The 24,227-nt window shown below is 49.4% G+C and overlaps 1 protein-coding gene across 1 annotated transcript in view; it reads left to right on the top strand.

Annotated features, from left to right (window-relative positions):
* The window catches only part of LOC311313435 (DDB1- and CUL4-associated factor 1-like), a 33,729-nt gene that overhangs the window by 5,245 nt on the left and 4,257 nt on the right, over positions 1-24,227 (top strand). Inside the window, exons 6-22 of the mRNA XM_084443560.1 lie at positions 432-569; positions 692-1,258; positions 1,417-1,518; positions 13,348-13,506; positions 13,794-13,973; positions 14,243-14,452; positions 15,003-15,172; positions 15,360-15,484; positions 16,742-16,947; positions 17,069-17,305; positions 17,848-18,393; positions 19,002-19,279; positions 20,259-20,466; positions 20,680-20,762; positions 22,503-22,587; positions 22,789-23,022; positions 23,679-23,772. Coding sequence (XP_084299686.1) covers positions 432-569; positions 692-1,258; positions 1,417-1,518; positions 13,348-13,506; positions 13,794-13,973; positions 14,243-14,452; positions 15,003-15,172; positions 15,360-15,484; positions 16,742-16,947; positions 17,069-17,305; positions 17,848-18,393; positions 19,002-19,279; positions 20,259-20,466; positions 20,680-20,762; positions 22,503-22,587; positions 22,789-23,022; positions 23,679-23,772 — 3,622 coding nt within the window. The remainder of the gene's footprint in view (positions 1-431; positions 570-691; positions 1,259-1,416; positions 1,519-13,347; positions 13,507-13,793; positions 13,974-14,242; positions 14,453-15,002; positions 15,173-15,359; positions 15,485-16,741; positions 16,948-17,068; positions 17,306-17,847; positions 18,394-19,001; positions 19,280-20,258; positions 20,467-20,679; positions 20,763-22,502; positions 22,588-22,788; positions 23,023-23,678; positions 23,773-24,227) is intronic.

The following is a 24,227-nucleotide window of genomic DNA, read 5'->3' as shown; positions in this document are numbered from 1 at the left end:
GTACCTCGATCAGGCTCCCTCTCGCTTGCTATGGTGGCCCGCTAGCCTATAGGCAGGTTTATCTATGGTGGCCCGCTAGCCTATAGGCAGGTTTATCTATGGTGGCCCGCTTGCCTATAGGCAGGTTTATCTATGGTGGCCCACTAGCCTATAGGCAGGTTTATCTATGGTGGCCCGCTTGCCTATAGGCAGGTTTATCTATGGTGGCCCGCTAGCCTATAGGCAGGTTTATCGATGGTGGCCCGCTTGCCTATAGGCAGGTTTATCTATGGTGGCCCGCTAGCCTATAGGCAGGTTTATCTATGGTGGCCCGCTAGCCTATAGGCAGGTTTATCTATGGTGGAAACCCGGACGGAAACGGAAACCCTGGTGTGTGTGGTCTGATCCCTGGTTGTGCGTGTGTGTGGTCTGATCCCTGGTTGTGTTGTCAGGAGGGTCTGGTGGAGAAGCTGTTCCTCTGGGCCAGAGAGGCAGACCGGCCCCTCAGCGTCTACGCCACAGGCCTGCTGGCCAGGGCCATGGAGAACCAGGAGATCGCCGCCAACTACCGCGAGGACAACTCTGCTCTGGTACAGTCTGCAGTCTTAGACAAACACACACACACACACACACACTCTTATTTACATGTGGTTTTTGAGCTGTTGTGTGAAGATCCGGTCTGGTTGTCTTCTCTCTCTGCCGTGACTCTCAGGTCCCTCTGATGGTGCAGCGTCTGAGGGTCCTGCAGGCCAAAGACTCCCAGAGCCTCCAGGGGTCCGAGAAGACCCCCGAGCCTCTGCCCCAGCCCCCGGACGAGGAGCCGGGGGAGAGGGAGCAGGGGCAGACGAAGGACGGGGAGAGCAGCAAAGAGAGACCAGCCTGCGAAGCCAGAGCCAGACCCTGGTTCCTTCTGGGATCCGCCCAGAAGGCCAGCAGCTACGGGGGCGGGAGTGTGAAGCCCGCGCCGGACCCTCTGTACCAGGCCGCCGCCCCGGAGCTCAGGCCGGGGTCCGGGGCGGGGCTGGGCAGGAGGAGGGGAGCGCCGGCTGAGAGCGGGAGGAAGGCCAAGCAGAAACTCAACTTCTGCTCCGAGCCAGGGGGCGGATCCGGGGTCGACCCGGAGCAGGAGAGCAGTACCAGCGAGCAGCTGGCCAACAGCAGCTGGTCTGAGATGAGCCCCTGGGTGATAGGGAACAACTACCGCCTGCACCCCCTCACCCCAGCCATGGAGCAACGCCTCATCCTCCAATACCTCACCCCCCTGGGGGACTACCAGGAGGTGAGATGGCTCCCCGTCAGTCACCTGGACGTTACAGGGGGTTTTCACACTTTTTGTGTGCTTGGAAGAAATACGCCGCTATTAATTCAGGGATGTTTATTACTATGAAGAGAGAGCTTGATTTTTAATGCTCCTTTATCTCTGCTTCCATCCTCTAGCTGCTGGCCGTCTTCATGCAGTTGGACACCAGAGAACTGCTCATGCACTACATAGACCTCAAACACTGCAGCGATGTCCAGCTGACCTTCGATGCCCTCCTGGTAAATAACCCTAACCTCCTGGTTATTAACCCTAACCACCTGGTTATTAACCCTAACCACCTGGTTATTAACCCTAACCTCCTGGTTATTAACCCTAACCACCTGGTTATTAACCCTAACCACCTGGTTATTAACCCTAACCACCTGGTTATTAACCCTAACCTCCTGGTTATTAACCCTAACCACCTGGTTATTAACCCTAACCTCCTGGTTATTAACCCTAACCACCTGTTTATTAACTCTAACCACCTGGTTATTAACCCTAAACTCCTGGGGCCGGTTGCACCAGCTGGATGTAAAACAGTTAGGCGTAAGCCCTACGTCGGGCTTAGCAACGTCCAGCCTAGTCCTGAATATTTACGCCTGTTGCACCATCAGAAATTACACCTAGGCGTAGTTATGCCGGGCGTGGGGGACGCGCGCTCACGGATACATTCTATTACAGTGGAAACATTCTATTATGTGCTCACACGAATACATGTATTACAGTGGTTACTAAGTAACGGATTTTAGCGTTTAGTTGAAAGTGCAGAAAATGGAGACGAAAAAACGCAAGATGAACTATTCTGACACCGAAACACGCAAAATTATTGAACTCTACAGCAAATACAGGTCTATTCTAATATCACAACATAATAACATCACCAATAGGCCGTATGGAGTTCAATTACAGCAGCGGAGAAGGAGGAGTTGGCTGTAGGACTGAAGAAGAGGTGAAAAAGGGGGTGGTCCGCTACCCAAAGTGTCCCCTTATTGTTCTGTAATAATAGATCTGTTTGGGTGGGACGATTCGCCCACCTTCAATGGACTTAGGTGCACAGATAGCACCGCAAGGCCTATCCCAGCCCCAGCAGGCCACAGTTATTAGCGAGACTCCATCAGACACCGCCAACTCATCTACAGTAGCAGTAGTGTAACAGACATCACCAATGAAGGTAGGGTCTAAATAATAGGATAACCTACAACTTTGTAGTAGCCTATGACAATTTCAAATTGACTGTAGACTTAATAAAACCACCTTATTGCAGAATCGGATGACGGTCAGACTTCAGCGCCAAGTAGGCCTAGGCCTACCGCACCTCGACCATCACTGCAAAGACCATCACCTGAAAGGGCAAGGAGATGCAGTCCGGACCCCCAAAGTGTGCTGGTGGAAAAGGAAATCTTGAGAGTGGAGATGGAGACCGAGAAATTGCGTGTAGAAAAGGAGAAGCTTGAACTTGAGAAGCGCAAACTTCACTTGGAAATTCAACTGCTTGAACGACGGCTCTCCCAAGATTCCTACACCGTTGATGATGATGGCATATTTTTAAATATAGGCCTATAGAAGGACACAGTGTATGAGAAATTTTTGATTTATTTAGCCTACATCCTGCAATGTAGGCTAGATAGCCTATAATAAAATAATAATAATAACTAGAAAATACATTTCCTGTAGAAAATGTGAGGTGGGCTAGCTGCTGCAGCTGTATGTAACAGCTACTGTAAGTACTACTACGGACCGGGCAATCTCCATGCACCCACCGGCAAAGACTGTGTCTCTAGCCCACTCAGGGGCTGAATTTTGGGGTCCATGGCGTGGACAGTGGTGTGGTGGCGAGACTCCGCCCCCTCAGGTCAGAGCTGGTCAGGGACAGTGTACCCCTCTCCGGGCCACCTACCCGCCCACACCGGTGAAGACCATGCGTCTCTAGCCCACTCGGGCTGAGTTGTGGGGCCCGTGGCGTGGACAGTGGCATGGTGGCGAGACTCTGCCCCCTTGGGTCACAGCTAGTCGGGGACAGTACAGTGACCTCCGGGCAATTTTCATGCATCCACCATAGAAGACTGTCTCTCTAGCCCACTCAGGCTGAAAAGTGGGTTCTGTGGCGTGAATAGTGGCGTGGTGGCGAGGCCACGGCCCTTTTGGTCATAGCCAGTCACGACGGTGGAGGAGGAGGAGGACGGTGTACTCCTCTCCGGGCTACCCCCCGGCCCCCACCAGTGAAGATCATGTGTCTCTTTTCCACTTTGGCTGAGTTCTGTGCTACCACATTAGTTATAAAAGGGTGCCTGTACCTTTAAGAGAGGCTGCACATGCACACAAATTCAAAAAAAGCAACAGCTGCCACCAGTCTAATCCCAACTGACACTCTGATCCTAGACATGGTCCGCTTCAGACAGCTCTCTCGCGAAAACTATAAATGTTACAGCTTATATATTGACACCATAGGAATCCTGAGAACTTGAAGAACATTTCAATGTATAATATGTCCGTATAGCTTAAACACTGTAGGCATGGCGACAAGTTAGAAAAAGGGTAAAAATGCAAAATTAGCAGCTCAAAAGTAAGTGCGTTGCCATACGTTTCAATGGGGAGCGCAGTTGGCGAACAAATCGTCATACAGCGAAAACTATAAGTCACACAGCTTAGATACTTACATTGTACGAATCAGCACAGTTGTGTGAACATTTTGATATATAATGTGTGTGAGCGTTCAAAACTGTAGGAGTGCCAGCAGTTTACTAAATGTGTGAATATTTTCAAAGCAACTGCTGCCACCACTCTAAAAACATAAACATGAACTGAACATTCCAAAAGCAGTTTCAAGCAGTTTCAATGGGACAAAAAATAGTTTTAAAAGTAAAATTTCTAAAATACGATAAAAAATATAAAAAATCTGAATACACCCGTTAAAGAGCTAAACATTGTGAACATTTGGAAGTTTGAATGAAGTTTCTAGCACAAAGTATGAAGAAGTTATAAAGGAGACAAAAACTGGAGAGAATAATAATAAAGTAAGAAATAGTGGGAATATCACAAGTTGGGCTAGCTTCTGCAAGCTAGCCCACCTAATGAAAGAAATAGTGGGAATATCACAAGTTGGGCTAGCTTCTGCAAGCTAGCCCACCTAATGAAAGAAATAGTGGGAATATCACAAGATGGGCTAGCTTCTGCAAGCTAGCCCACCTAATAATAATAATAAAGAAAGAGAAATACATTAGGACCCCACTTATCCGAACCCAACGGAAGGTCGTTCGTATCTCTGAAATGTCCGGATGACTGAAACATATGTTAAAATGCACCAAATTCAATAAGTGGTATACTTGTTTCATATAGACTCATAATAGACCAACATATACCCTTAATTACTTGTGAAAATGCATCAAAATTGCAATCAAATAGGCTAGGCTGTATGAGTTTAGTTGGCTATTAGGCTATAATAGGCCTACAGTAGCCTAGAATAAAATAAACAAATTTCCACTTGAGTGCATGCTTTGATCAAATACAGTACTTTACTCTCAAATGAGGCCTACACTGCATCCATAGGCTACTGTATTCGCAGAACAAAATGGTATAGCCTAAAAACAACCCAACATTAGAACAATTAGAGCAAATGATAATAAATAAATGAAATGACAGACATAAATAAATAAATGAAATAACAGACAAGTTGTCGTGTAGGCTATTGCAGCCTAAACAACCGATGTATTTTGTTTCCAACAAACACACACCAGGTGGTAGCAGTGGGTCATACAGATCCTCTAACAAAACCTGCACAGCCCACTACCCACACGGACCAAGCAAACAGGAACAGAAAATAAAGCTTTGATTGATTGATTGAATCCAAATGTTCAAAACATCAAAAAGACAAAGAATTAATACATTCTCACACAACTCTTTGAAAAACAGGCATGAAGAACATAAATACAAACGTAGCAAAAAGGCTTCCTACGATGTGACAATGGAGGTATTGTTTAAACTGTTCCTTATTATTATATGCAGAGTTCTTTTTTTTTTTTTTTTTATAAAGATAGAAAAAATTATGAACTCTGCTTATAATGTGGATATTTACAACAACACTTGACTGTATAATTAATACACACATGTCTAAGGTACTTTTACTCCTACAGGAAGATTTGCCCAATACATTCAGATTATTTCTCAATAGGCGTACACGTAGGTGCATGAGTTGCAGTGTGCCAAATTATTATTTTACATTCTCTTTATTCCTTTCCAGTTGAGTGTTTTCAAATTAAAATTTATGACTTAAACATCTGTCCCTTAAGACTCTGTTACCTGGGCTCTTTTCTGTCTGACTATATCAGATAAATGTAGTTGTGGTTAACCATAGGGGCATTCCGGTATCACTGATGTCGCTATGAAGTACGAGCCGGCTTCCTGGTTACAACCCCCACCCCCTGTTTCCTACCTCATGTATGACATGAGCTTAAGTATCTGTCACTTCTCTTACAGTATCTGTTACTTCTCTTCATCAATCGCTTACTGGTTTCACAAACCACTCTGTGATCTCTCTCTTTCTCTTTCATGCCATGATGGTCATTGGAGCAATCAGGCTTTTTTTCTTTTTGGATTGGGTGGGCAAGGCACGGGCTGAGGCTGCACATAGCTAAAACCGCCCGTGTATACAACACTTCAGATAAATGTCATTGCGCTTAACCGATGAACTGCTATCAGCATGCTGCATGGCTTTAACTTTCTCTTTCATGTCAAGATGGCCATGAAGCAACCGGACAACTTCAGCTCTACTTTCAACCACTCCACCACCCCCACAAGTCGCTTGGGGAACCCAGTGGACGTGGTGGCAGCCGGTCCCTGCAGGGCCTATGGTGCGTGGTGGGCCTCCCTGGGAACACAACGCCGTATATACACAGTATACTGCAGCGGACTCGGTGCTTAAACACCATCAGGAGGAGGGCGCATGATATCGCATCAAATGGGGCTTTCACAAATAACTGCAGTAACTGTCCCAATGTAGGTTACTTCTTGTAAGCTGTGGAGCAACATGGTTTGCCCTCTAGTCTAGCTGATAACAGGGTAAGAACACACAAAATGCATTCATGCTCTCCGAGCAGCATTTCTAGTTCATTTATTGTTTTGTTTGTTGGTTTGTTAGCAGGATTAGGCAAAAACGACCACAGCGATTTTCATGAAACTCGGTGGAGGGTTGTAGCACGGACCACCTTAGAACCCATTACATTTTAGAGAGGATCTGAATCGCAGGGCAGATCCTCACATTAAAAGAAAAATTTGAGCGAAGCCAGCTCCCTGTGTGGGGTCACTAGAGACACAGGGTTTGGACTGGAGGGTGCGGGTGGAGAGCACGGGGTGCACCGAACTTCCCCATGCCAGCTGCGACCTGAGCGGTGTGTCACACAGCCACCCAAACATGGCCGCCCATTCACCTCCATTCATTTTTTGCGAAAAAATAATCCATTCATTGTGAAACTACCTCAACCTGGGAATGTGGCAAGATTCTACAGATTTGTACAGATTCTCTAACAAAACCTGCACTACAGTACCCCCTACCCACACAGACCTGGCAAACAGTAACCAGGATGTCCAAACCATCAAGGAGACGAAGAATAAGTAGCCACACAACATTCTGAAAAACAGATTTGCCCAATATATTCAGATTTTCCCAACACATTCAAATATCAATAGGTGTACACTTGGGAGCATGAACTATAATTTACTTTCTCTTCATTAATTTCCAATTGAGTGTTTTCAAATTTAATTCATAGCAAGGCAAGGCAAGCTTATTTGTACAGCACATTTCAGCAACAAGGCAATTTAAAGTACATGAAACATTAAAAGTATCAAGACAAAGTGAGAGAAACACATAAAAGGTCATATAAAATGAAATGCAAAAAAAGGACATTTAAAACAAAATGCTGAAAAAATAAAATACAGGAATAAAAGATACGGTGCATTGTATGAATGAATTATTTGATTTAATAAAAAGCAGCGGCAAAAAAAAAAGTCTTTAGTCTTGATTTAAAAGAACTGAGAGTTGCAGCAGACCTGCAGTTTTCCGGAAGTTTGTTCTAGATATGTGGAGCATAAAAACTGAACGCTGCTTCTCCATGTTTTGTTTTAAAAGAGAATGTTCGTTTTTGACAACCTGGACCTTATTTACGGCATATTATAAGACGTTTGACTCACCAAGATAACTTTGGTGTAATTCGGAGGCCTGTTGAAGAAATTTAAAATCCAGCGCGAGCCAAGTATATCCATGTAATGGCGGTGGACGGGGCATTGAGAATGGAGCTTCTAAAAAAATAAATTTTCTGCCGCGAAACGGTTGTTTTCATCAATCTGTTTTTATGAATCGCTAGTTGTGCTTGCATAGAGCGTAGACTTATGGTTGTGGTCGTAGCGTAGAGAATGTGAGCCGCGAGTGTAGCCTAGAGATGGAGTATAGCCAGTCTGCGCGCTGTGGGCATGCGTGCTGGAGCAAGTGGGGAAGCTATATTTCATTTCTAAAGATCATATTACAGAGGCATGTGAAAACCACAACAAGCCTTATAAAATGGCGGTCCAGGTTGTCAAAAACGAACATTCTCCTTTAACTCTGGGGACAGAAAGCAGGCCTGTGCCAGACGACCTGAGAGGTCTGGATGGTTCATAACGTAGCAGAAGATCAGAAATATATTTTGGCCCTAAACCAGTGCTTTATAAACCAACACCAGTATTTTAAAGTAAATTATTTGACAGACAGGAAACCTGTGTTAAGACCTCAGAACTGGAGTGATGTGATCCACTTTCTTAGTTTTAGTGAGGACTCGAGCAGCAGCGTTCTGAATCAGCTGCAGCTGTCTGATCGATTTTTTTTAGAGAGACCTGTAAACAGCATAAGCTAAACCTTTAGATATACCGGATGTAAGAAATGTTAATGCACTATAACGTACCAGCTGACGTTATAGTGCTAGTTCCTGTTTTGGTTTCACACCTCAAGAAGGATATGAGAGACATTTAAGGTATCCGTCACAGCTCTTTCTGGCAGCCTGTTATCAGCCTTCTGGTGCAGTCGGTGATCTTTCTCTCTCATGTCATGATGGCCATGGAGCTACCGGACAACTTCACCTCCACGTTCAACCTCTCCACCAACCTCACCACCCCCTTGAGGAACCCAGTAAACCTGGCGACAGCTACCCTGCTGGGCCTGTGCTGCGTGGTGGGCCTCCCTGGGAACACGGTGGTGCTGGTGGTCTTCATTCGCCGGCTGGAGAAGGATAACTTCACCCAGAGACTGATCCTCAGCCTGGCTTGCTGCGACCTGCTCTGCCTGGTCACCATCCCCATATGGATTTACACCCTGCTGCATGGCTGGTACCTTGGCAGCTCCCTCTGCAAGTTCATGTCCTTCTTGGTCATTTGGTCACTCTGCGCCAATGTGCAGATGGTGACTCTGATGAGCGTCCAGCGCTACATCCAGGTCGTTCATCGTCATAGTTGGGCCCGGCTGGGACGCAGGGGGGAGGGAGCTCTGCTTCTGGCGCTCTGGGGGCTGGCAGGCGTCATGACGGCCCCCTCTGTGTCTACTTGGGGCACCACTGACGGACCCCATGACTGCAGCAGATACGCAGAAAATGACAGACAGAAGCTGGCCACCGTTATGTTTGAGACTCTGGTACTCTTTGTGTTGCCTCTCACTGTCATTGTTACCTCATACTCCTGCCTCCAGAGGAAGGTGAGGAGGAAGGCTCAGTTCAGCGGAACACAGAGGATGAACCGACTCATCATCAGAATCGTACTTATCTTCGTTCTTGCCTGGGTTCCGGTCCATGTGGTGAACGTTACGGAAATGATCACCATTCTGCTGAACGACTCACGCCCTGACCTGGCATCTGAACTGGGACACTTCAAGGACAAGGTCGAGATCTTTTCTCAGTGCGTCACGTTCGTCAGTGCTGCTGTCGACCCCTTTTTGTATGCTTTCGCCTTCCGGAGGATTTGGCTTAACTCCAGACAGACAAAGACTGTGGAAAACTCTGAGTCCACCGTTTAGACTGCTTTTGGGTTGTGTGCTTGTGAAGCTATCAAGACGTGTTGGAAGTGGGGATTCAGATGGCTTTGCTGGCATACAGTGGCTGTTAACCACAGACCAAATACATACTGTATATACTGTGAGCTGTAAACTGTTGTTCAAAAAATTGCTGGGTATGTTGTTTTTCATGTTGCATACTGCTTCACAGACTGCAAGTAATTTCAATAAATGTCAATGCTATGTTGCTTCCTTACTGGTGTAAAGCCTGTTAATGTAATGGATCATATTTTGACTCAGCTGGGTACACATGGCTCCTGTCCAAGTGCACACTCTCTGGGCCACCTACCCGCCCGCACTGGTGAAGAACAGGTGTCTCTAGCCCACTCGGGCTGAGTTGTGGGGCCCGTGGCATAGATAATGGCGTGGTGGTGAGACTGGCCCCTCAGGTCAGAGCCAGTCGGGGACAGTGTACCCCTCTCTGGGACACCTACCTGACTCCACCGGTCAAGACCGTGTGTCTCTAGCCCACTCAAGGACTGAGTTGTGGGGCCCGTGGCGTGGGTTGTTGCGTGCTGGTTAGGCTCCGCCCCCTTGGGTCACAGCTAGTCGGGGACAGTACAGTGACCTCCGGGCAATTTCCATCCATCCACCATTGAAGACTGTGTGTCTCTAGCCCACTCAGGGGCTGAAAAGTGGGTTCTGTGGCGTGAGTATTGGAGTGGTGGCGAGGCTCCGCCCCTTTTGGTCATAGCCAGTCAGGGATAGTGTACTCCTCTCCGGGCTACCCACCGGCCCCCACCAGTGAAGATCATGTGTCTCTATTCCACTTTGGCTGAGTTCTGTGCTACCACATTAGTTATAAAAGGGTGCCTTTACCTTTAAGAGAGGCTGCACATGCGCACAAATTCAAAAAAAGCAACAGCTGCCACCACTCTAATCCCAACTTACACTCTGATCCTAGACATGGTCCGCTTCAGACAGCTCTATCGCGAAAACTATAAATGTTACAGCTTATATATTGACACCATAGAAATCCTGAGAACTTGCAGAACATTTCTATGTATAATATGTCCGTATAGCGTAAACACTGTAGGCATGGCGACAAGTTAGAAAAAGGGTAAAAAATACACAATTGAGAGTTCAAAAGTTAGAGTGCCTTGCCATACGTTTCGTCTTTAGACACGAAATAGCTTCCTCACTTGCTCCAGCACTCATGCGCACAGCGTGCTGGAGCAACGATTGGGCGCTGTGCGCATGCGTGCTGGAGCAAGTGGGGAAGCTATTTCGTTTCGAAAGACGTTTCTAAAGATATTACAGAGGCATGTGAGAAACCACAACAGGCCTACGCTCTATGTAAGCACAACTAGCGATTCATAAAGACAGATTGATGAAAACAACCGTTTCGCGGCAGAAAATAGATTTTTAGAAACTGCATTCTTGGATATTACATTACATGGATATACTGGCTTGCGCTGGATTTTAAATTTCTTCTACATGCCTCCGAACTACACCAAAGTGATCTCGGTGAGTCAAACGTCTTATAATATGTCGTAAATAAGGTCCAGGTGGTCAAAAACGAGCATTGTCCTTTAACCCTAACCTCCTGGTTATTAACCCTAACCACCTGTTTATTAACCCTAACCTCCTGGTTATTAACCCTAACCTCCTGGTTATTAACCCTAACCTCCTGGTTATTAACCCTAACCACCTGGTTATTAACCCTAACCTCCTGGTTATTAACCCTAACCACCTGGTTATTAACCCTAACCTCCTGGTTATTAACCCTAACCACCTGGTTATTAACCCTAACCTCCTGGTTATTAACCCTAACCACCTGGTTATTAACGCTAGTACCTGGCCTCCTTGCTTGTCCATATACAAAGGCCTATAGAACAAGGAAATATTGTAGCCAACAGGGAAGAAAAAAAAATCAAAAATGCAAACATGCACAACTTGGACGCGTCGCACTGGTTCAAGCAGCTGACAAAGATCAGCCATTCCCTCCACTGAGAATCTGACTTTCATAGAGGTACTTGTCAACGAAAGACAAAGGCTTCCTCCCACTGTTCCGCACCGATGTCCACCGTTCCTCTTCTAGGAACGGTGATGCTATTTTCCCAGAGAGTTGATTGGTCAGTAGGCGGGGCTTCATACGTGTTGATGTGTTATTTGGAACATGACCTCCGCAGCAGGCTAGCTGTGCAGTGTAAGTTACCATGGGGATATAGCTCGGTAAAGAGTTGACCACCTGTGTGACAAATGGTAAATGTTCTGCACTCATAGCACATTTATCCAAAGCGCTTTACAATGAATGCCTCTCATTCACCCATTCACACACACATACACACACCAAATTGGGGTTCAGTGTCTTGCCCAAGGACACTGACATGTGGACAGGAGGACAAGATTCAAACCGCTGACCCTACGATCATTGGATGAGCCGCTCTACAGCCTCCCCACAACCCAGGGTTAAACCTGGAGCTACCTGCTTCCTAGTCCAGGCCTCTGGCCTTGCTGTAGTATATCTAGCAGGTGGTGTAGTATAGTGTAGTGTGGTGCTTCCCTGTAGTATATCTAGCAGGTGGTGTAGTATAGTGTAGTGTGGTGCTTCCCTGTAGTATATCTAGCAGGTGGTGTAGTATAGTGTAGTGTGGTGCTTCCCTGTAGTATATCTAGCAGGTGGTGTAGTGTAGTATAGTGTAGTGTAGTATGTAGGGGTGGGAGAAATTGCATATTTTCCTTTACAGTATAACAGCCATATTTCTTCCGGTTAACCGGTTACCCGTTGAGCAATTTGCGTTAGACTAAAATAGGCCTAGCGTTACCTGGGTTTTAATACAGGCAACTTTGCAAAAAGCATGAGAGGTGCACTTATAGAAATTCCTACTATCAATGATAATAATGTGACAAAAACAACACTATGAAGAGAGAAACACGCCGTTTCTTTTTGGTGCTGCCGTAGCACCAAAGCCATAGGCTACAGATACAAAAACGAACACGAATACACGGAGCCTGCATTGTGCATTCCGAAAATTATAGCCCATATATCAGAAGTTGTCGGCTCGAAAAAATCAGTCAAGTGTAAGTGTATTTAGTGTGTTTAGTGTAAGATGAAGCTGTAGACCTCTTCACTCGTCCCTATTCCCTAGCGAGCCTTCCTATGAAACAAAAGACAAGACGGAATAAAACAGCATTATTATAACGAACGGCAGAAGAACGGCTGAATGCGATCACATCGTCACTTTCATTACGTCCATAGAAACGGACTCGACAGATTAATTTAATAATTATAGAGGCTGGTTAGCGTTTTAGTTTAGAGGTTATAGAGGCTGGTTAGAGTTTTTTATTATTATACATGATTTAAATTGCAAAAAAATAAAAAAACCAATACAGGTTAGTGATTTTTAGTAACCGGTAAGGCATTTGAAGGCTCTCCCACCACTAGTAGTATGGTGCTTCCCTGTAGTATATCTAGCAGGTGGTGAAGTGTAGTATGGTGCTTCCCTGTAGTATATCTAGCAGGTGGTGTAGTGTAGTATGGTGCTTCCCTGTAGTATATCTAGCAGATGGTGAAGTGTAGTATGGTGTGTCCTGTGTGTTCTCAGTACCTGGCCTCCCTGTAGTATATAAAGTGTAGTATGGTGTGTCCTGTGTGTTCTCAGTACCTGGCCTCCCTGTAGTATATAAAGTGTAGTATGGTGTGTCCTGTGTGTTCTCAGTACCTGGCCTCCCTGTAGTATATAAAGTGTAGTATGATTGTCCTGTGTGTTCTCAGTACCTGGCCTCCCTGTAGTATATAAAGTGTAGTATGATTGTCCTGTGTGTTCTCAGTACCTGGCCTCCCTGTAGTATATAAAGTGTAGTATGATTGTCCTGTGTGTTCTCAGTACCTGGCCTCCCTGTAGTATATAAAGTGTAGTATGATTGTCCTGTGTCTTCTCAGTACCTGGCCTCCCTGTAGTATATAAAGTGTAGTATGGTGTGTCCTGTGTGTTCTCAGTACCTGGCCTCCCTGTAGTATATAAAGTGTAGTATGGTGTGTCCTGTGTGTTCTCAGTACCTGGCCTCGCTGCTGCTGCACAAGAGGTTTGCAGCAGAGTTCATCTCTCAGGGGGGCGTGCAGCGCCTGCTGGAGATACCCCGCCCCTCCATGGCCGCCACCGGGGTGTCTCTCTGCCTCTACTACCTGGCCTACAACCAGGACGCCATGGAGAGGGTGAGACCACCACCACCACCACACACACACACACACACGCACACCATATAGTTACCGTATAGCACTGCAGTGTATTGATGTGCTCCCATGTATGTGTAGTGAGAGTGATGTGTGTGTCCAGGTGTGTATGTTGCCAGGCCAGCTGCTATCAGACATGGTGGTGTAAAGTGTGTGTGCGTGTGCGTGTGCGTGTCCGTCTCCAGGTGTGTATGCTGCCGGGCTGGGTGCTGTTAAACATGGTGGTCTAAAGTTATTGTGTGTGTGCATTTGTGTGTGTGTGTGTCCAGGTGTGCATGCTGCCGGGCCGGGTCCTGTCAGACATGGTGGTGTACGCCCTGTGGCTGCTGGAGTGCTCTCATGCCTCGGGCTGCTGCCACGCCACCATGTTCTTCTCCATCTCCTTCTCCTTCAGGGCCGTCCTCCTGCTGTTCGACCAGCACGATGGCCTGCGCCGCCTCGTCAACCTGGTCAGCCAATCACAACCATACAGACAACTCAGCAGTGTGTCATAAACACAACAGAGTGATAGTGTTATAGAACTATACTGTTATGGAACTCTGTTGTCCTCTATAGTTCATATCCATTCCAGATGAAGATTGAGATTCAGGCTCCGTTTGTAATGATATGGAATATTGTGGCGTGTTTCAGGATGTGTGCTCTCTGACAGTAGTTTGTCCCCTCTGCCGTCCCGTAGATCACACCCTGACGGTAGTTTGTCCCCTCTGCCGTCCCGTAGATCAGCACGCTGGAGATCCTGAGCGCGGAGCAGCAGGTGTCGGTGCTGAGCGACGACCAGGTGTTCTCCAGCAGGCAGACGGCCAAGCACACCTGCATGGCCCTGCGCAGGTACTTCGAGGCCCACCTGGCCTGCAAGGTGGAGCAGGTCAAGCAGTCCCTGCAGAGGTCCGAGGGGGGCGCTCTCGTACACCCCCAGCCCTTCTACAAGGTGGGGGCATGCTGATTGGTCTGGTTTGAAACGTGAATGTCTGTCGATGGACTGGTTTGTATGTGATTGGATGATGCCTTGTTTGAATGGGATTGGATGATTACTAGGTTGTATGTGATTGGATGATGACTGGTTTGTATGCGATTGGATGGTGACTGATTTGTATGTGATTGAATGATGCCTTGTTTGTATGTGATTGGATGATGCCTTGTATGTCATTGGATGATTAGTTTGTATGTGATTGGATGATGCCTTGTTTGTATGTGATTGGATGATTCCTTGTTTGTATGTGATTGGATGATGACTGGTTTGTATGTGATTGGATGATTCCTTGTTTGTATGTGATTGGATGATGACTGGTTTGTATGTGATTGGATGATGCCTTGTTTGTATGTGATTGGATGATGCCTGGTTTGTATGTGATTAGATGATGACTGGTTTGTATGTGATTGGATGATGCCTGGTTTGTATGTGATTGGATGATGCCTGGTTTGTATGTGATTGGAGGATCCCTGGTTTGTATGTGATTGGATGATTCCCGTGTGAGCAGGCGTGCTCCTACAGCCGGGAGCAGGTGGTGGAGATGATGGAGTTCCTCCTGGAGTGCAGTCACTCTCTGCTCTGCTGGGAGCCGGTGGACGTCTTCTACAACCTCTCCTGCATCCCTCTCATGCTGCAGCTCATCTCCATCGCCTGTGACTGGAGGACCTACTATGGCAGGTAGACCCACTTCCATGTCCTGTCCCTCCTCAAACCCTCCCCTCCCTTCTCAGTAAGAGGTTTGTCTCCTCTGTCCCTCCATAAATATCTCTCTCGCTCGCCCTCTCGCCCCTCTCCCTCCCTCACCGCCCCACTCCCCCTCTTTCTCTCACCTCTCCCCTGTCCTCCCTGTCCCCACCCCCTGTAGGAGTGACACGGTGCGGTATGCGCTGGACATCCTGGCCATCCTGGCGCTGGTTCCCCGGGTGCAGCTGGTCCTGGCAGAGACCGTGGACGTGCTGGATGAAGGAGGCTCCACAGTCTGCACCGTGGGTCCGTCTGACACATCACCAACACACACTCAACCCTGTTACGCCACCCACACTCAACCCTGTTACACCACCAACACACTCAATCCTGTTACACCACCGACACACTCGACCCTGACACCACTGACACTCAACCCTGTTACACCACCGACAGCTCAACCCTGTTACACCACCGACAGCTCAACCCTGTTACACCACCGACAGCTCAACCCTGTTACACCACCGACAGCTCAACCCTGTTACACCACCGACAGCTCAACCCTGTTACACCACCAACACACTCAATCCTGTTACACCACCAACACACTCAACCCGTATACACCACCAACACACTCCACCCGTATACATCACCAACACACTCAACCCTGTTACACCACTAGCGCTCAATCCTGTTACACCACTCGTGTTCAACCCTGTTACACCACCAACACATTCAACCCTGTTACACCGCTAGCACTCAATCCTGTTACACCATCAACACACTCAACCGTCACACCACTCGTGTTCAACCTTGTTACACCACCAACACGCTCAGCCCTGATACGCCACAAACACACTCACCCCTGTTACACCACCAACACTCAACCCTGTTACACTACCAACACACTCAGCCCTGTTACACCACCAACACACTCAACCCTGAATGATACACCACCACCAACACTAAACCCTGTTATACCACCAACACACTCAACCCTGAATGATACACCACCACCAACACACTCACCCCTGTTACACCACCAACACTCAACCCTGTTACACTACCAACACACTCAGCCCTGTTACACCACCAACACACTCAACCCTGAATGATACACCACCACCAACACTAAACCCTGTTATACCACCAACACACTCAACCCTGATTGATACACCACCACCAACACACTCACCCCTGTTACACCACCAACACTCAACCCTGTTACACTACCAACACACTCAGCCCTGTTACACCACCAACACACTCAACCCTGATTGATACACCACCACCAACACACTCACCCCTGTTACACCACCACACTCAACCCTGATACATAATAATTACATGATAATTTTGTAAGAAGTTATGGAAAAGTCACGAAAAAGTTTTGGTTCTAATTTTACTGAAGTGTGAATTCAACCGACTGACCACTCAACCAACCAACAGACCAGGCTATAGAGCTGCTATTCGCAGCTTCAAATAAGGGGGAACCATGCTGGTGAGCCTGCTTGGTCACCGGGCCGTGAGGCTGACGTGTCTCGTTGGACCCTGTGTCTCCAGGGATGAGCATCATCCTGGGCGTGGCCGAGGGGGAGGTGTTCGTGAACGACGCGGAGATCCAGAAGTCGGCGCTGCAGGTCATCACCAACTGCGTGTGCGGCCCGGACCAGGCCACGCCCCTGCGGCTGCACCCGCACGCCCACGCCCTCCAGGACAGCGTGCTGGCCAAGATGTGGCAGGTGGTCCAGTCCAACAACGGCATCAAGGTGAGACCCGTCTGGCTCCGAGGGGAGGGGCTGGGCGCCGTGGGGCTCCAGGGGAGTAACCTTGGCTCCGTGGGGCTCCAGAGGAGTAACCTCGTCCTCCCGTCTGCCCCCCTCCCTCCAGGTACTGCTGTCCCTGCTGACGGTGAAGATGCCCATCACGGACGCCGACCAGATCCGGGCGCTGGCGTGCAAGGCGCTGACGGGGCTGTCGCGCTGCTCCGCCGTCTGCCAGATCATCGGCAAGCTGCCCCTGTTCAGCGCCGGTCAGCTGCAGCAGTTGATGAAGGAGCCGGTGCTGCAGGACAAGCGCGCCGAGCACGTCCGCTTCTGCCGCTACGCCGCCCAGCTCATAGAGAGGGTCCGTCACGCTTTCATTCTGCTCATTAACAAACCAGTAGTCCAGAACGATTCGTTCATCTTCGTAAGTCCAAAGCTGGTTGCTTTTATTCCAAATAGTTCACGAGTTTGCAAAGCCGGGCTCTCAGAGAGACGAGTTCCACCAAGAGCAAAGATTCTCCTCCAAACAGAGCATTATAAACACTGTGGATACCACCCATACAAGCATAATATGCAAAACTCCACTAACCAATTATATGAGAGGGTTGCCAGTAAGTTGGCTGGCTCTGAGGGTCAGCTGGACTGGACATTCAGGATGGAGAGAGCTGGGAGGAGGGGTCTCCTGGGGGGAGGGGTCTCCAGGGGGGGAGGGGTCTCCAGGGGGGGAGGGTTCTCCTGGGGGGGAGGGGTCTCCTGCCATAAACCTAAGGCCTGGAGAAGGAGGCATCAGGGCAAACAAAGAGGAGAGCGCTGTTCTGCTGTAGAACACACAGGGCAGGGAGGGTCAAAATCCAAATTTCCGGTGACAGCGTCTTGAACAGAGAGTGAATGTGTGTGTTGCAGGTGTCGGGCCGGCCGCTGCTGATTGGTGGAGACGTGTCTCTGGCGCGCCTGCAGAGGGCCAGCGTGGTGGCCCAGTCGCGCATCACCTTCCCCGAGAAGGAGCTGCTGGTGCTCATCAGGAACCACCTGGCGGCCAAGGGCCTTCAGGAGACGGCCGGCGCCCTGACCCGCGAGGCGCAGCTCCCCGCCGCCGCCTCCCCCTTCCCCTGCCCCTCCCTCACCGCCGGGCCCTCCTCCTCCTCGTCCCCGGCCGCGCTCCCCAGGACGCCGCGGGTCACCAACGGGGGACGGCACGGCGTCCACGTCTCCCAGTCTCCCGCGGTCGCGGCGTCCGGCTCCTCCTCCTCTGTTCACTCTCAGCCCCGCCCCCCCACGGCGGCTCCTCCTCCTCCGCCCCTGCCGCCCGTCCACGGCCAGAGCTCGCCGCTGGTGGGACGCATCCTGTTCTCGCGGGAGCGTGTGGCGGGGGCCGGCAGCCCGGGCGCCTGCGGAGGGAGGAGGCCTCGCGTGCTGCGGCAGAAGTCCGACCACGGAGCTTTCATCCAGGTGGGTGAGGAGGGTGGGGTGGGGGGAGGAGGGTGGAGGAGGGGAGGGGGGGGAGAGTGGGGTGGGGGAGCTCCCAACTGGCTTCATTGAAGCGATGGTAAATGCACTCATATAATAGTGCTCATCAGCGCTTTTATCTCTTAAAACGAAGGCCTCTCATTCACACATTCACACACCAATGGCGGCAGCTGCCATGCAAGATGCTAGCCTGCTCACTGGGAGCAATTTTGGGTTCAGTGTCTTTGCCCAATGGCACTTCGACATGTGGAGAACGGAGGAGAACCCGGGATTCGAACCGCCAACCCTGCGGTCGCTGAACGACCCGCTCTACCTCCTGAGCCACAGCTGCCCCGTATGTAACTGTTAGGCTACGAGCTAGCCTCGGGCTAGCAGCAAGGGAACATCACGTTGAATGAGCTCATTCACCGATCCCTCTCGGTTTGCCATCGCAACATACAGATTTAAGAGTATTCAAACGTTTAAAATCGTATGAAAAGTCCTACCTATTGTGGCGATGTATAATCCTTCAAACGTTTAAAATCGTATGAAAAGTCCTACCTATTGTGGCGATGTATAATCCATGTGTACAAACGCTGTCCCCCGACTAGAGTCCAGCCATGAAGAAGCAGCTGGATCGACGGCTCCCCTCTCCACCCACGCTGGACGGCATCATCACGGAGTACCTCAGGGAGCAGCACGCCCGCTGCCACAACCCCGTCACCACCTGCCCCCCATTCTCCCTGTTCGCCCCACACCAGTGCCCCGAGCCCAAGCAGCGGCGCCAGGCCGCCACCAACTTCACCATGCGCCTCTCCAACCGCGTGCTCTACCCCAAATACGGAGGGGCGGACGGGGGCTGTCTGGACAGACACCTCATCTTCAGCAGGTAGGGATGATGAGTCATGACTAGTTCATCTTCAGCAGGTATGTTAGTTCAGCAAGTATGTTAGACTAGGGTTAGGTCAGCATGTTAGACTAGGGTTAGGTCAGTATGTTAGACTAGTGTTAGGTCAGCATGTTAGACTAGGGTTAGGTCAGTATGTTAGACTAGTGTTAGGTCAGCATGTTAGACTAGGGTTAGGTCAGTATGTTAGACTAGTGTTAGGTCAGTAGGGTTAGGTCAGTATGTTAGACTAGGACTAGGTCAGTAGGGTTAGGTCAGTATGTTAGACTAGGACTAGGTCAGTAGGGTTAGGTCAGTATGTTAGACTAGGGTTAGGTCAGTATGTTAGACTAGGGTTAGGTCAGTAGGGTTAGGTCAGTATGTTAGACTAGGGTTAGGTCAGTAGGGTTAGGTCAGCATGTTAGACTAGGACTAGGTCAGTAGGGTTAGGTCAGCATGTTAGACTAGGGCTAGGTCAGTAGGGTTAGGTCAGCATGTTAGACTAGGGCTAGGTCAGTAGGGTTAGGTCAGCATGTTAGACTAGGGTTAGGTCAGCATGTTAGACTAGGGCTAGGTCAGCATGTTAGACTAGGGCTAGGTCAGTAGGGTTAGGTCAGCATGTTAGACTAGGACTAGGTCAGTAGGGTTAGGTCAGCATGTTAGACTAGGACTAGGTCAGTAGGGTTAGGTCAGCATGTTAGACTAGGGCTAGGTCAGTAGGGTTAGGTCAGCATGTTAGACTAGGACTAGGTCAGTAGGGTTAGGTCAGCATGTTAGACTAGGGCTAGGTCAGTAGGGTTAGGTCAGCATGTTAGACTAGGGCTAGGTCAGTAGGGTTAGGTCAGCATGTTAGACTAGGACTAGGTCAGTAGGGTTAGGTCAGCATGTTAGACTAGTCCCTGTCTCTCTCTGCTCCTCAGGGTCAGGGCTAGGGTCATGGTTAGGGTCATGGTCAGGGTTAACCCTGGTCCTGTTCCGGCAGGTTCCGGCCCATGTCGGTGTTCCGGCAGGCGGAGGAGAGCGTGAGCGTGTTCACCTGCTGTGCGTTCTCGGCGCGCGAGCGCTTCCTGATGCTGGGCACCTGCACCGGCCACCTGAAGCTCTACAACGTGTTCACGGGCCAGGAGGAGGCCAGCTACAGCTGCCACAGCCACAGCTACAGCACCATCACTCACCTGCAGCCCTCACGGGTCAGCACACACACACACACACACACACACCTGCAGCCCTCACCGGTCAGCACACACACACACACACACCTGCAGCCCTCACGGGTCAGCACACACACACACACACACACACATACCTGGAGCCCTCACGGGTCAGCACACACACACACACACACTCACACAGGCGTTTGTATTGAGATATCCGACTCATGTGCTCCTGTCTGTCTGGTTCAGGACGGCTCCCTGCTGCTGACCTCGTCGGCGTGGAGCGTGCCCATGTCGGCCCTCTGGAGCATGGACTCTGTATTCGTTGTGAAGTGAGTCTCTGGACGTTTTATAGATACAGCCTTAAACACACAATAACCACCACCATCCTCCACCTACCTACCTACCTAACCCTAACCTACCACCACCATCCTCTACCTAACCCTAACCTACCACAACCACCACCATCCTCCACCTACCTACCTACCTACCTACCTACCTAACCCTAACCTACCACCACCATCCTCTACCTACCTACCTAACCCTAACCTACCACCACCATCCTCTATCTACCTACCCCTAACCTACCACAACCACCACCATCCTCTACCTACCTACCTACCTAACCCTAACCTACCACAACCACCACCATCCTGTACCTACCTACCTAACCCTAACCTACCACAACCACCACCATCCTCTACCTACCTACCTAACCCTAACCTACTATAACCACCACCATCCTCCACCTACCTACCTAACCCTAACCTACCACAACCACCACCATCCTCTACCTACCTACCTAACCCTAACCTACCACAGCCACCACCATCCTCCACCTACCTACCTAACCCTAACCTACCACAACCACCACCATCCTCCACCTACCTACCTAACCCTAACCTACCACAGCCACCCTCCACCTACCTACCTAACCCTAACCTACCACAACCACCACCATCCTCCACCTACCTACCTACCTAACCCTAACTACCACAACCACCACCATCCTCCACCTACCTACCTAACCCTAACCTACCACAGCCACCCTCCACCTACCTACCTAACCCTAACCTACCACAGCCACCCTCCACCTACCTAACCCTAACCTACCACAACCACCACCATCCTCCACCTACCTACCTAACCCTAACCTACCACAACCACCACCATCCTCTACCTACCTACCTAACCCTAACCTACTATAACCACCACCATCCTCCACCAACCTACCACAACCACCACCATCCTCCACCTACCTACCTAACCCTAACCTACCACAACCACCACCATCCTCCACCTACCTACCTAACCCTAACCTACCACAGCCACCCTCCACCTACCTAACCCTAACCTACCACAACCACCACCATCCTCTACCTACCTACCTACCTAACCCTAACCTACCACAACCACCACCATCCTCCACCTACCTACCTAACCCTAACCTACCACAGCCACCCTCCACCTACCTAACCCTAACCTACCACAACCACCACCATCCTCTACCTACCTACCTACCTAACCCTAACCTACCACAACCACCACCATCCTCCACCTACCTACCTAACCCTAACCTACTATAACCACCACCATCCTCCACCTACCTACCTACCTAACCCTAACCTACTATAACCACCACCATCCTCCACCTACCTACCTAACCCTAACCTACCACAACCACCACCATCCTCTACCTACCTACCTAACCCTAACCTACTATAACCACCACCATCCTCCACCTACCTACCTAACCCTAACCTACCACAACCACCACCATCCTCTACCTACCTACCTAACCCTAACCTACCACAGCCACCACCATCCTCTACCTACCTACCTAACCCTAACCTACCACAACCACCACCATCCTCTACCTACCTACCTAACCCTAACCTACTATAACCACCACCATCCTCTACCTACCTACCTAACCCTAACCTACCACAGCCACCACCATCCTCTACCTACCTACCTACCCCTAACCTACCACAACTACCACCATCCTCCATCTACCTACCTACAGTACATATATACCACCATCAACATTACTGTGCTCCTCCCTGTTCCAGGCACTCGTTCTTAGATGACCACTATGTGGAGTTCAGCAAGCTCTCTCAGGACAGAGTCATCGGCACCAAGGACCAGTTAGCTAACGTGAGTAAGCTAGTCCCAACCCCCTCGTCTCTCCAGACCAGTTAGCTAACGTAAGTAAGCTAGTCCTAACCACCCCGTCTAGACGAGTTAGCTAGCGTTCGCCTGCCTGTCTCTCCCGCTCATCTGTTTTACCACCAACCCCTCCTGTTTTCTATGGAAAGGTTCTGTTATTATAACCGCTGTTCTGTCTATCATCTCTAGATCTACGACATCCACACCGGTCAGAAGACCCTGACCCTCAACGACCCGGGATTGGCCAGCAACTACCAGAGGAACTGCGCGACCTTCGACCCCACGGACGACCTGGTGCTGAACGACGGCGTGCTGTGGGATGTGCGCTCGGCCAGGGCCATCCACAAGTTTGACAAGTTCAACATGAACATCAGCGGCGTGTTCCACCCCAACAGGCTGGAGGTCATCATCAACACCGAGATCGTATCCTTCTCCAGGACCAGCTGAGCGGAGCAACATGGAAATGCAGGACCACACTAAAAAAAGGCCCTGCTTTACCCTGTGTGTGTGTGTGTGTGTGTGTGTGTGTATGCCTGCCTGCTTTATCCTGTGTGTGTGTGTATGCCTGCTTTATCCTGTGTGTCTATCTGCTTCATCCTGTGTGTGTGTATGTGTGTATCTGCTTTATCCTGTGTGTGTGTGTGCCTGCTTTATCCTGTGTGTGTGTGCATGCATTATCCTGTGTGTGTATGTATTTGCGTGCGTGTATACTGTATATGTAAATTTTGGTGCCGGACTTGACAATGATATAGAAATGATATATAGAAATGGAGAGAGCTTGCACACTGACATTAGACAAAAGGAATGTCCACGCTGAGGTTAAGGGTGAAAAATGTATTCTCAAACTTTCAAAACGTTGTGCTATACAAAAAAGGACTGATGAAGGTCATCTGACCCAAACCTTCCTCCCTTTTTCTCACCCCACACTTTTGGATAACACTCCTTTTCAGTATAGCACTATGTTTTGAAATGTATAGCACTATGTTTCTGGCTCACGCACCTGACGAGAAAGATATTCTTGGACAAGTTGATTAGAGCGCAAACTATTTATCCTGTTTGGGCCTTGACGATGCCGTCAGTGGGACATGCGGACCTTCCACCTGCTCCACACAGTGCCGTCGCTGGACCAGTGCCGGGTGGTGTTCAACCACAACGCCACGGTCATGTACGGAGGTGAGCAGCGCACGGCGGGCTGTCCAGGGCCCGGTCAGCAGTCCGCACGCGCTCCGCTGGCTCAACAGGCTGGTCCTGGACCTGCCTGTTCTGTTACAGCTCTGTTACTGCTCTGTTACATCTCATGTGATCGCATGTGCGCAGCGTGACGTTATAACAAGGGTATAAGCATGAGCATAACAGCTAGTAGGCTACCTGTTGAATAGTCATGTCAGCAGTGAGAAGTATTTCAACCTTGACTGTGAATTAATGGAATTATGATTATTATGATGAGTTATGATTGTGTTGTTTTGACAGTAGTGCAAGCAACGCGTCTCTCAAACCAACAGTAGCATTTATAGAGAATGTATGATATGCACCATGTTACTCTTGAAACCAGAGTCCACAGAACAGAAGTGATGTTACTGAAAAAAGAACGAGACGACTTTCAAATGAATCTCAATGACTGAAAGACT

This window comes from Borostomias antarcticus (genome assembly GCF_949987555.1).
Source record: "Borostomias antarcticus genome assembly, chromosome: 9".
Classification (NCBI taxonomy): domain Eukaryota; kingdom Metazoa; phylum Chordata; class Actinopteri; order Stomiiformes; family Stomiidae; genus Borostomias; species Borostomias antarcticus.
This window is presented reverse-complemented; position numbering and strand designations above follow the sequence as displayed.